Raw genomic sequence first — 13,806 nt, 5'->3', positions numbered from 1 at the left:
AAACACAAACAAACTTGAGGCCATGTTAGTCTTAGTCTAAGGCATGTTGGTCTGATAATAAGCCATTGTAATTTGGTTTGAATGTTGCTCTGTTTAGGAAACTGAAAGCGACTGCGCTCTTAACCAACAAAAAACTGGCTACCCCAAAAGTTGGTGCCGCTGTACATTGCTGTTATTTAGAGGATTAATTAGAAAGATGGCCATACGTAGAAGAGTATAAAAAACTTTTAACTTGTCACAAGAAAAAATGAATGTCTAAATACATGATATCAAATATATGGTTGTGCTGTACTTACCGTGTGTGTTACATTACACAAAATAACTCTTCTTTCTCTGGTGATTCTTCAGTCACTTGGGACACTCTCCCCCTATTCTCAGGTAAGAGTTCCCCTTCCACCGTCAGAGTCAGAGTATTTAGCACGAGTTTAAACATGTCAACAGGTTGTCATATTGTCACTGAACTGTGTGTCTCCTTGTTGCCCTTGTTCCTCTTTCACCTAGACCATGTCCCATTTTTCGTTTCAGGACTATGACAGCCTGGACATGAGGCAGAGGCGATGCTCCAGTCCAGGTTTTATTGACTCGCCCACATTTAGTCGTCAAGGCATGTCACCCATCATGCCTCGCTCTCCGCAGCACTATGTCTACCCTGGTGAGTGCAGATGGTGTTAGCTCCCAGTTTTCTGCTTATATCCAGTTTGACATCAGGCTATTAAAAAGAATTCATGCTGTGCTTAATGTGAATTGCACTTCACACAAAGTTGAACCACTTATCTGGTGTCTGTGTAGTTAGTTTATTTATTAAATTAATCCACTCAAGCTAAGTAATTTAAAGGAATGATTTAGCATTTGGGAAATATGCATATTTGTTCTCTTGTTGATATTGAAATGATAGGATGGGTTTGGTTTAAATATACTGCTGTTAGCTTAACTTAGCAGACAATAACAAATTAGCTGTGCACAAACAAAGCTAAGCTAAGCTAACCAGATACTAATTGTTGCTTAGATCATATACACAAGATGGTCATTTTCCTGTGACATCATGTTCAGAAAGCTCAAATGTTATCATGTCTTAAAAATACTGAGAGTTGTTATCAATTCATATAGGATCAGATTGTTATCAGTTGGAGAGAATATTTAATTTATATATAGTCAAAACATATTTGATACTTTGTTACTCCCAGAGGGAAAATTAAATCTCTTCACGCTGTTCGAACATACGACTCACTCATAGGCCCCAGTATACACAAACACACACAAACAGGACCTTATAGACAAGCACTAATGAGGGATGTCAAAATGAGGGGCTGCATGGATGAGCTCAGAGCTCGGAGCACTTGCTCAAGAGGTTTCTATTTAACTCTCTAGGCCAGTGGTGTCAAACATGTGGCCCGTGGGCCAAAACCAGCCCGCCAGAGGTTCCAATCTGGCACGCGAAATGACTTTGCAAAGTGAAAAAAATTACAAAGACATTAACTGCAATTTTTTAGTAAAAGTAACTACTATTTCAAATTTGTCCTCTGGGGGTCGCATAAATCATAGTGCTGACAGAGCACACCTGAAAGACGCTCAGGGACTTTTTTCTCAAAGTGAGAAAATGGATTACTTGCTGTTTGCATAATCTGGTTGAGATTCATGGAAGACTTTTAGAGCACTATAAGATGATCCAATTAGCAATAAAGTTTACATATATGTAAATTGTCACAGTAGGAATGGTGGATCCACAATCTTCGAAAGGAGCCACATATTGTACGCTTGCTTACCATACATGGCATGCGTTACAGGTGCACTCTGTAACTACTAACACTAGCACTACACCCCTGCATACAACACTGTCCAGTAAGTGAACAGTTCATGCTGGAGCTGAGGGGTCCAAAATAATCAACTTTACCTTCTTCATTATTATAATCTCTGTTCTTTGCAGTAAACACTCTGTGTCAGGTGAATGGGTAACCTGTGTGTTTGGTGTGTTCGCAGCAGGTTTCAGGGCTTAAAGAGTAAAAATATTCCACCCACTAGGAGACTCATCATGGCAAAAAATACAACAGCTGTTTCTGTAGAAAGATAGTTCATTAAATGTGAACATTTCCAGAAAGTACTTGTACTGTTTTTGCACTAAAACAAAGGGAAAAATTTAGAGTTGTAGTTATTTATAGGTTATTATGTTTTGATTTTACTGGTCCGGCCCACTTCAGATCAACTTGGGCTGTTTGTGGCCCCTGAACTGAAATGAGTTTGATGCCCCTGCTCTAGGCAGTGCCCAGGAAGCAAACTAGAACCTCTCCAGCAAACGCAAAGCTAACATTAGTATTTATCCACTTAGGAGTTAGGATATTGATTGGAGAAACATCAAAACAATATATAGTAAACATGGTTCTGTAGATGTTATCATTTACTTAAACACATTTGTATCAGCCTGAGGTAAAACTCATTAATGAATATTTAATGCTACGATAATTGAGTAGCGTTTTTCTTCAAAGCCTCTGTCATTTTCATGGCTGACTGTTCCAGGCAAGGGCCGCCATGGCAACATGGTCTATTTTCTTATCCTGTTACTCTCAGCAAGAAAACAAGTTAGCAACCAGGTATTTTCCCAAAATGTCAAGCTGTTCCTTTAAGATTGATCAAATTGCTTGTCATTTCACATTATTATCATCAAGCATTTTTATTGTGAAACTAACATGCCATCAGAGAATATCAGTTGACGGGAAAACACCACCTCAGGGCAGAATGTCTTTCCTATCTTTACAGAAAAGTAGTTGTCTGCGTTTGCTGCATTCATCTCATTTAACTCTTACATCATGTGCACTGACACTGAAACTACTGTCATAAAAGACAACAGCAACTACTTTGTCATCACACAAGTGGAAAAGTTAACAGTATCACTTAGCTATTTGAGAGGTTGTTTTCATCTGCATGGATGACTCTTGCCTTGGAGCCTTCCTTCATGACTCATGTTTCCTTTGCCTGTGATTGGCTGTGGCTGGCTGCAGGCTCTGAGAGTGGCAGGAGTTCACCTTATTTACGGCCAAGAGGGGCGGTCAAGCACCTCCCACCACAAACCAGCCACCCTAACATTTCCATGTACCAGGGTAGGACTTCTCATCTCCCTCATCGTCTTCTCTTTCTTTACTCCAGGGGGAGGATTTCACTAGCCATTACTCACTAACGCTGATCCCCCCCCAAAATTTAGAAAGGTCATTCTATGTTTCCTGAGAATGAGGGGGTGTGAAATGTAGACTAAGTTGTATTTTATCTACACATAATGTGCCTTCTGGCAGATTCTTCCCCTTAAACTGCAGTGTAAAATCATCTTTCAAAACTCCAACTCCTCCCTTTCGTTAACTCCCAACTCAGTTCCACTCCTCACGTTTCACGTCCCATCTCCTTTCTCTTCCTCAGCCACAGGGGCACCCCACATCTACAGGAAGCCTCCCATCTATTCCAGAGCGGGTACAGTGCAGTTAGCCGCGCCTTAGCCTGCTGTCCTCTTGTCACTTTAGCCATGCTGGCTTGAGTACTCGACATAGATGTTTCTTGACTGACCTATGATGTGTTACACCGGCCCCTTGTGATCTAGGTATTGATGGTTCCAATTTACGCTTGAACTTGGAGCCATCAATAACAAAACTAGACAAATGGAAAGAGTTCAGTCTGCACTTTAAAATGCATTAAAGAGATAGAGTTTGACTCACACAACTCTTTCTGAAATGCAGTTGCAGCTGAATGCAAAAAAGAAAAAGGTTATGTGTTAAGCTAAACACATACTTTTGCTCCTAGGTGCAGCTCCAGGAGCATGACAGGTTTCTTGTGGACAAATAGGGCTGGAATAGACCTTGGATGAAGCGCAGGGTACTCATGCGTGGACCAGTGTTGAGTAGATGGGACTCTAAGGACACACAAGTCACCAGAACAGAGCAGTGAAAGGAGCACAGTAGAAACTGTCTGATAACAGGAGTTATATATTTTCTTTGGAGACATATTTTATACTCCCTAGCTCAGCAGTCAGTGTGATTTAGAGAGATATAGTTGTAATTGTTTGAATCTGGAGACAGCTGTGCGCTTGTATTGTGATGAACACAGAGTATGTGAGATGGGAGGTCTGATTTCTTGATTGTGTGGATTTAAAGTTGTTGAAATACAGTGCGGTTAACACAAGATGCTATTTCCTTTTTTTTTACAAGTCATTAAACTTGGATGCACTTCAGCCCATCTGGATAGCGTGCTCCTGTACAAACATTCATAAGAAAAAGATGCACTATCCCCTTGTCAAATTACTGGGAAAGGCTTTTCAGCTGAGAGTCACAAGACTGAGGATCTCTCGATGGAGGATAGTGTATCTTTGTTGTCTTGCATGTTTTTTCTGTACTGTTTGTGTTTGTGGAGTCAACTCTGGCAAGCTGTGTTAAACACTCTGAACCTTCTGTATGTCTCAACTATCTTATAACTAGTGCATAACGGGCCATTATGTTTACATAAAAAGACACTTTATGCTCACACAGTTTCACAGTACTGGCAAGTTAAAAAGCCTTTGACTCTCTGTGTAAGTGCACTGACATTCAGCACACACTCCAACATCAGTCACATTGATCCCCCTCATTCTTTATGTCTTCCTGAACAGCTAGTGATTATCATTTTCTCTTGTTTCAGCACTAAGCCAGGATTGATGTAAATACAAAGCCACAGCAGACACGTGTGGCGTTGTGCTGCTGTGCACATTAAAGGCCTGTTATGTACTATTCAGGTGAACAAGTTTGCTACCTGTGCAGAGAAGAGGCTGCATGAGACTCCCTTGTTTTCTGTCCCCATTTGTTGTCAGTATGGGTAGCAAAGCTCTCATATCCCAATAATGTTTCCCTTTTTTTCACCTCTTCTTGTCGCAACCAATCACTTAATTCACTTCCCTTCACCTTCTGCTCCACTTAACCTGCTGACGATGCTTCTGTAAGTCATCCCCTTCCTCTCCTTGTTTTCTCTCATTGTTATAAGATACATATCTTATCTGTCTGTCATTGCATGTGTGGAGTATCAGTCTTTCTGTCTTGTTTTATCATCCTGTGTCAAACTATTCATACCTCCTCTGACATAAGTTCAATCTGCAGTCTAATTTGCTCTAAATGGCGTGTGTGTTAGTGTGTAGCGTCTTGCCCTGTCCGTCACGCTAATGAAAGGTGTCCCAAAGATTAGAATGTCTGCTATTGGAGTCATGTATCATGTATATAGGAATTCAATGGATCATGGATTGGGGCTGGCATGGCTAAGGGCTAACAGAGTGAAGAGCGATCTATCTGACATTACTCTGTATGTCACCCACCATTGACTCCAAATGACTGTGCTTTAGTGCAGAGTGGCATCAATATCATCGCCTCACGCCATCATGAAGCGACTGCGTGCCTCGGGCCTGAGCAGTAACGGAACTCAACTTTGATGCTGGTTATTTTGCTGCTGTTGGCCTGAATTATGATCTCCTCTGACAGGAGTGGTATAAATGATGACTCCATAGCATAAATGAACTATCTCGCTGTTCATCTTGTGATATTCATTACCACGTTTTCCTACAGAGCAGCTGCAGCACAATGCCTATAGGGATAGTTTGGAAATACTCTTATTTACTGTCTTGCCAAGAGCTGGTGGAGAAGATTGGACCCTCTCTGTACTGTCTTTTCCAACATAAAGCTGAAGCCAGAAGGAATTAGCTTAGCATAAGTACTTGGAGCAAGAGGAACAAGCTAGCTTGACTACGTGGAATGGTTACAAACCTGCCAAACAGCACCTCTAATCTCTCTAATTTACATTCCATGTTTAAGCACTTCAGGAACTGTACATAGCTTACAGCACAGACTACAGGAAGTTGATATGTCCATAGGCTGTTTTTGAAACCACCTACTATACAACGTACGTACTGATTTGGCCAAAATTCAGTATGTAGTAAGTAGTAGTGAACAAGAGCAAAATCTGCAGTATGCCAAAACTCCCCGGATGTCTGGTGATTAGGGAAAATTTCACAGTATGCATCGGACCAGTCTGTTTCCCACAATGCACAGCGCTAAAGTTACGCTTGTAGGTGCTGTGAAAATTATTAAATTCCATATAAACCATTTCTTAACTTTTTAAATCATAAGTAATGCTAAAGAAATAGTTTCGCTATCAGCTTGGCCGTTGTTTACTTCCGTATTCCGAAAACCGGAAATTCAGTGACGTCTGACCCAGCGAATTGCGACATCATCGGACAGAACAGTCATACTACATACTAAATTCAAACGCAGTATGTAGTGCGCAGTATGTAGCAGACCGTTTCGAAAACAGCCATAGTCAAGATATCGCTCCATTTACAAACCCCTGTAACTCTTGTCATGAGTCACTTTAAATATCACTATTAAAAACATATAGCGGTCTTGCTAAAGGCCAAAAGCTTTAAACGTATCCCTTAGCCCAGCATAAAGGCTTTATGGACACAGGCATGTCCAAAGTATTACAATTCAGCTTACTATCTAAGGTAACTTAAACAAGTTAAAAGTTTGTTTCAGTCATGTAGAAACCTGGCACAGTGACCCTTGCTTTGTTTTCTTTTACTGATATCACAGCCTCACCTTAAAGACAGAAACAGTTAAACTAAAGGTTAAAATGTGTTCTAAGGTCATTGGTGTGAAACAGATAGATCTGAATAAATTTCATAACCAGCAGATCCCTGAAGACTGGAGTTTTTCAGCTTCTTCTGGCCATGTTCTCTTAAAGTGAATCTTCCCTGTTGCAATCAAGCCGTCATTATCATCACAGTTTCATCACTGTTTGATTAGTTTATGCCCTCTGTAATCAGATGACTAAATGCTCCTCAGGTTTTTAATTAGACTGATTATTTTACTGTTTTTATTCAGTGCTTTAGTTATGTAATAGGTCTTGCTTAATATCAGCATTCAGATTTTATTTCACATGTAGCTCAGATGTGTAATTAATTGCCGTTATGTACATTCCTGTTTATTCTGTCTTTGTGTACAAGCTGCTGCGAACCAACTTCCCCCAGAGGGGTTAATCCAGTTGTTTGCATTTAATTAAATAAAACAGGCCGTTCCCACGCGTCCTGGAAAACCTGGAAAACCTGGAAACAGTTGACCCATTTTCCAGTACTGCGAAAACACCTGGAAAATGGGAGAAAGTAAAATGTCCTGGAAAATCACATATAGTCCTGGAAATGATTCCAACATGGCTGCCGGGCGACCTGACCCTATTAACAAACACATCCCCATTCATTGAAAGTTGATGTGCCACGCTGTGCTGGAAAGACAGCGACACTGCACAACTTTTTCTCACACTTTTCTCCTTCACTTCATCGATCATGAATACACAGAAAACGGGGGTATATTGTTTATGTTTTATGGTACATTTGGCTCAATTACCTGAACTCAAGCCTCAGTTGTTCTCAAAGTGGGGGTCCTCGGACCCCCTGGGGCGGTCTATGCCGATACCATAGATAGTGTGGGGCCGTCCTGCCCGAAATAATTTAAACACATTTCTAGTAAATCATAAAATTGTGCTGTGTCATTACAAACAGCATATACACCATTGTTATGATACCATTTGGTGGCTCGAAGGGATATGTGAGTCTTGTTACTGTTAATTTTCTGAAAGCATTTAAGATCAATTACTTGAAAAGTATAAATGCTGTCATGTTGAGTCCACAAGAAATTAAATGACCCTCTGTTTTAAAGTATACAAGTGGTATTTACTTGATTCAAATTGAGTGTTATCTGTTTATCACTATGGTGCAGGTCTGAAGTATTTACATTGATACGTTTTACAATACAAATAGTTCCAAGGGCAACTAAGAGTGCAAATGGTAGTAAGCATGAGCTTTAGTGATGGGAAGTTGGGCTCTTTTCAGAGAGCCGGCTCTTTTAACTCAGCTCCTAAAGAAGAGCCGGCTCTTTCGACTCCTGAATGGCTCTTAATTTAGGATCTTTTGTAGCCGTGTATTTTACCTTAACTTTGAAAAAACTAATGGTTTGTGTTGAAAACCCTTTTACGTACTGTGTTTTTATGAGAAGACTTATAATTGCCCAATTGTGTGCATTTATTCTGTTACAAAACCATTCTATCCTAGGGTTAAGATTAGGGTAAGGTTTTGATTAGGGTTAGGGTTGTGATTAGGGTTAGGTTGTGATTAGGGTTATGATTAGGGTTAGGGTTGTGAAGGGTTAGGGTTGGATTAGGGTTAGGGGGATTAGGTTATGATTAGGGTTAGGGTGTGATAAGGTTAGGGGTTGTGATTAGGGTTAGGGTTAGGGTTGTGATTAGGTTATGATTAGGGTTAGGGTTGTGATTAAGGTTAGGGTTGTGATTAGGGTTAGGGTTGTGATTAGGGTTAGGGTTAGGTTGTGATTAGGGTTATGAGTAGGGTTGTGATTAGGGTTATGATTAGGGTTGTGATTAGGGTTGGGTTTAGGGTTAGGGTTAGGGTTGATGTTAGGGTTAGGGTTGTGATTAGGATTAGGGTTGGGGTGTTGTGATTAGGGTTGGGTTTGATAGGGTTAGGTTGGGGTTAGGGGTTAGGTTGGATAAGGGTTATGATAGGTTGTAATTAGGGGTTAGGTAAGGGTTTGTGATTAGGGTTAGGGTTGTGGTTGGGTTAGGGTTGTGATTAGGGTTAGGGTTTGGGGTCGGGTCTAGGTTAGGGGTTAGGGTTGTGATTAGGTGTTAGGGTTGTGATTAGGGTTAGGGTTGTGATTAGGGTTATGGTTAGGGTTGGGGTAGGGTTGTAGATTAGGGTAGGGTGGGGGTTAGGGGTGTGATTAGGGTTAGGGTTAGGGTTGGGGTGAGGGTTAGGGTTGTGTTTAGGGTTAGGGTTGTGATTAGGGTAAGGGTTGTGATTAGGGTTAGGGTTGTGATTAGGGTTAGGGTTGGGGTTAGGGTTGTGATTAGGTTTATGATTAGGGTTAGGGTTAGGGTTGTGATTAGGATTAGGGTTGGGTTAGGGTTATGGTTGTTATTAGGGTTAGGGTTAGGGTTGGGTTAGGGTTGTGATTAGGTTATGATTAGGGTTGTAATTAGGGTTAGGGGTGTGATTAGGGTTGGGGTTAGGGTTGTGATTAGGGTTAGGGGTTGGGGTTGGGTTAGGGTTGTGATTAGGGGTTATGGTTAGGGTTGGGGTTAGGGTTGTGCTTAGGGTTAGGGTTGTGATTAGGGTAGGTTGGGGTTAGGGTTGTGGTTAGGGTTAGGGTTGGGGTTAGGGTTAGGGTTGTGGTTAGGGTTAGGGTTGTGATTAGGGTTAGGGTTGTGATTAGGGTTAGGGTTGTGATTAGGGTAAGGGTTGTGATTAGGGTTAGGGTTGTGATTAGGGTTAGGGTTGGGGTTAGGGTTGTGATTAGGGTTATGATTAGGGTTTAGGTTAGGGTTGTGATTAGGATTAGGTTGGGGTTAGGGTAGGGTTGTGATTAGGGTTAGGGTTAGGGTTGGGGTTCGGGTGTGATTAGGGTTATGATTAGGGTTGTAATTAGGGTAGGGGTGTGATTAGGGTTTGGGGTTAGGGTTGTGATTAGGGTTAGGGTTGGGGTTGGGTTAGGGTTGTGATTAGGGTTAGGGTTTGTGATTAGGGTTATGGTTAGGGTGGGGTTAGGGTTGTGCTTAGGGTTAGGGTTGTGATTAGGGTTAGGGTTGGGTTAGGGTTGTGGTGTTAGGTTAGGGTTGGGTTAGGGTTGTGGTTAGGGTTAGGGTTGTGATTAGGGTTAGGTTTGTGATTAGGGTTAGGGTTAGGGTTGGGGTTAGGGTTGTGATTAGGGTTATGATTAGGGTTAGGATTAGGGTTGTGATTAGGATTAGGGTTGGGGTTGGGGTTAGGGTTGTGGTTAGGGTTGGGGTTAGGGTTAGGGTTGTGGTTAGGGTTAGGGTTGTGATTAGGGTTAGGGTTGTGATTAGGGTTAGGGTTAGGGTTGGGGTTAGGGTTGTGATTAGGTTTATGATTAGGGTTAGGGTTAGGGTTGTGATTAGGATTAGGGTTGGGGTTAGGGTTAGGGTTGTGATAAGGGGAGGGTTAGGTTGGGGTTAGGGTTGTGATTAGGGTTATGATTAGGGTTAGGGTTGGGGTTAGGGTTGTGATTAGGGTTAGGGTTAGGGTTGTCATTAGGGTTAGGGTTGGGGTTAGGGTTGTGATTAGGGTTAGGGTTAGGGTTGGGGTAAGGTTTAGGGTTGTGATTAGGGTTAGGGTTGTGATTAGGATTAGGGTTGGGGTAAGGGTTAGGGTTAGGGTGGGGTTAGGGTTGTGATTAGGGTTAGGGTTAGGGTTGGTGATTAGGGGTAGGGTTAGGGTTGGGGTTAGGGTTAGGGTTGTGTTAGGGTTAGGGTTAGGGTTAGGGTTGTGATTAGGGTTAGGGGTTGGGGTTAGGGTTGTGATTAGGGTTAGGGTTGGGGTAAGGGTTAGGGTTGTGATTAGGGTTAGGGTTGGGGTAAGGGTTAGGGTTGTGATTAGGGTTGGGGTTAGGGTTAGGGTTAGGGTTAGGGTTAGGATTATGTTTAGGGTTAGGGTTGGGGTTAGGGTTAGGGTTGTGATTAGGGTTAGGGTTTGATTAGGGTTAGGGTTGTGATTAGGGTTGTGATTAGGGTTAGGGTTGTGATTAGGGTTAGGGTTTTGATTAGGGTTAGGGTTAGGGTTGTGATTAGGGTTATGGTTGGGGTAAGGGTTGTGATTAAGGTTAGGGTTAGGGTTGTGATTAGGGTTTGTGTTGGGGTTAGGGTTAGTTTTAGAACCAGAACTACATTTAAGCATACCGAACCAGAACCGAACCAAAACCGAACCAGAACCGAACCAGAGCGGAACCAGACCCAATTTAGACCCGAACCAGAACCGAACCAGAACCGTACCAGAACTTAACCGGAACTGAACCAGAACCGAACCAGAGCCGAACCAGAACCGAACGAGACTTAAACCAAACCAGAACCGAACCAGAACCGAACCAGAACCGAACCAGACCCGAACCAGAACCGAACCAGAACCGTACCAGAACTTAACCAGAACAGAACCAGAACCATACCAGAACCGAACCAGAACCGAACCAGAACCATACCAGAACCGAACCAGACTTTAACCAGAATCGAACCAGAACAGAACCGAACCAGAACCTTACCAGAACAGAACCACAACAGAAGCAGAACTGAACTCAAGCAAACTGAACCAAAACCAGAACCAAACTCATGGTTAGGAATCAAACTCAACCAGACCCGAACAAGAACCGAACCAAAACCGAACCAGACCCCGAACCAGACCCGAACCAGAACGGAACCAGAACCCTACCAGAACTGAAACCAGAACCAAACAAGAACCAAACCAGAACAAAACCGAACCAGAGCCGAACCAGACCCGGAACCAGACCCGAACCAGATCCGAACCCAGTCCCAAACCAGAACCATACCAGAACCGAACCCAGAACCGAACCAGGACAGTACCAGAACCGGACCAGAACCAAACAAGACTTGAACCAGAACCAAACCAGAACCGAACCAGACCCGAACCAGAACCGAACCAGAACCGTACCAGAACTTAACCAGAACCGAACCAGAACCATACCAAAACCGAACCAGAACCGTACCAGAACCGAACCAGAACCATACCAGAACCGAACCAGACTTGAACAGAATCGAACCAGAACAGAACCGAACCAGAACCATACCAGAACAGAACCAGAACAGAATCAGAACCGAACCCAAGCAACTGAACCAAAACCAGAACCGAACTCAAGCAAACAGAACCAGAACAACTCAGGTAAACAGAAACAGAACCAACTCAAGAAAACAGAACCAGAACCAGAACCAAACTCAAGCAAACAGAACTAGAACCAAACTCTAGCAAACGTTATTAATGTCCTCAGGTTGGCATTGACAAAACTCAGATGCCTCAGCTCTGATGGGCTGATCCGATTTCTCCTCTCAGTGAGTATTTGCCCGGTCTTCAAAAAGACTCTCTCAGAAGGAACAGATGTAGCCCCGATACACAGCCTCCCCTCCATCACCTGTATCCTATATCCTCACATATGATTGGCTGCATGGCCGCCATGCTGACCAATCAAAACCAAAGTTCTGCTGTGAGCAGAGCTGGGGCTGAACACTGTGAGAGCTAAGCAGCGAAAGGAAAGAACTGCGAACCGGCTCTCTCTTGATGCGAGCCGGCTCTTCTGATTCACTATAAAGCATCGGCTCTCAGAGCCGCAGCTTTTGATCATGACACATCACTAATGTGCTTAATCTGTGTACAATTAGAGGGGGCCATGGACAATTTTCTCACCTGTAAGGGGTCCCTGGCTCCAAAAAGTTTGAGAACCCCTGCTCTACCTAGTAGGAGTGCAAACTCCCGATAATGAAAACAAACGGAACAAAAAGAGTGACACAGCTGCACAGAAAGTCCACGTTGTAGACATCGCGATCATAATAGACAGTTTACATTTTTTAAATCTCGAGAGATCTTCAAATACGAGTGCGTCTTTACACGGTCGGATTTTTTCAGAGTTTACGGTAACTCAATAATCAAAGCCTGACATTGCTTTGTTTATATCAACCACTTAGCAGGATGAATATCATGATTAGCAGGTATATTTTGAGTCTGAGTTGAGTTGAGAAAACATTTGTGGCCATCTTTTGGTCATTCAGATATTAATGGACTGCTCCTCTGATCATTATTAATATTTCATTTATTTCAGTAAGGCAGCTTCCTGATTCCTGTGTGCCGGCTCTTTTTGTTTTTTCTTAGCTCATTTATATTTTTTGAGGAAAAGAGAAAGCTGAGATGAGAGTTGCCCCATCATACTTTTACTTGGTTGCACTAATAAGTGAAGTGCTGTACATCTGTGGTTGCATTATTCTATTATCAATTTGCCATCATTTTTAAGTATGTAAGAGATGATTTCATTGATAGCCATAGACTACATGTCTTTCAATGTAGACTTCCACTGAGAGGAAGTATTAGACTATTTAGGAACTAAATTAGGAACTACATTAGACAGTCATACCAGCTTGATCATCAATGAAAATGTCCTGGAAATGTCCTGGAAAACGGTCTCTGGAAAAGAGTGGGAACCCTGATAAAACCCTCAGGTTGCCGCGTAGCTGTTAAAGACTCCAGGAAGTGTCTGTTCCCAGCTAATAACAGCTGGCAAAACATCTCCTGTTGTAAAGCAATTTGTTCTTATACACTTAATAGTTTTTATAGATTAAATAAATCAGATACAGCATGTTTGACTGGTTAGCTGTGGGGCGCTGGTATGTTGTCTTTTTACTTTTTTGGCATGAAAGTGGGAACTTTTTCCTGTATTTCCCACTTAGTCAGGCTAAGCTAGCATAAGCTAACCGTGGTTGTAGCTCCACATTTAGCATATACTGAAAGCTCCCGTAAAGTTTTGATCTTGTTATGAAACAGACTGAAATAAACAGTAATGCCTCTTTATTATGAAAGCAAGCAAGACTGAACATTTTTATAGTATAGTTTTTAATGCCTGAAACCACTGCGAGGGGCGGGTGTCAGACCAGGCGGCTGACAAAACAAAACAAAATAAAATAATAATAATAATAATAATAATAATAATAATAATAATGCCCTGTGAAAGGTTGGCGACCTGTCCAGGGTGTACCTGGCCTTCCGCCCGAAGCTAGCTGGGATAGGCTCCAACCCCCGTGACCCCTAACGGGATAAGCGGTCAAGATAATGGATGGATGGATGATGGATAATAGTAATAATAATAAAATTTAATAATAATAATAATAATAATAATAATAATAATAATAATAATAATAATAATAATAATAATAATAAACTTTGTTTATATAGCA

At 42.1% G+C, this 13,806-nt stretch overlaps 1 protein-coding gene across 1 annotated transcript in view; it reads left to right on the top strand.

Annotated features, from left to right (window-relative positions):
* Window positions 1-13,806, top strand: part of ablim3 (actin binding LIM protein family, member 3) — a 63,843-nt gene that overhangs the window by 43,927 nt on the left and 6,110 nt on the right. Inside the window, 5 exon segments of the mRNA XM_034689885.1 lie at window positions 349-378; window positions 526-652; window positions 2,994-3,038; window positions 3,041-3,088; window positions 3,400-3,453. Of these exon segments, the coding sequence (XP_034545776.1) occupies window positions 349-378; window positions 526-652; window positions 2,994-3,038; window positions 3,041-3,088; window positions 3,400-3,453 (304 nt within the window).

This window comes from Notolabrus celidotus, chromosome 8 (assembly GCF_009762535.1).
Source record: "Notolabrus celidotus isolate fNotCel1 chromosome 8, fNotCel1.pri, whole genome shotgun sequence".
NCBI classification, from domain to species: Eukaryota; Metazoa; Chordata; class Actinopteri; order Labriformes; family Labridae; genus Notolabrus; species Notolabrus celidotus.
Note: the sequence above shows the minus strand (reverse complement) of the source record. Positions and strands in the feature narration are given on the sequence as shown.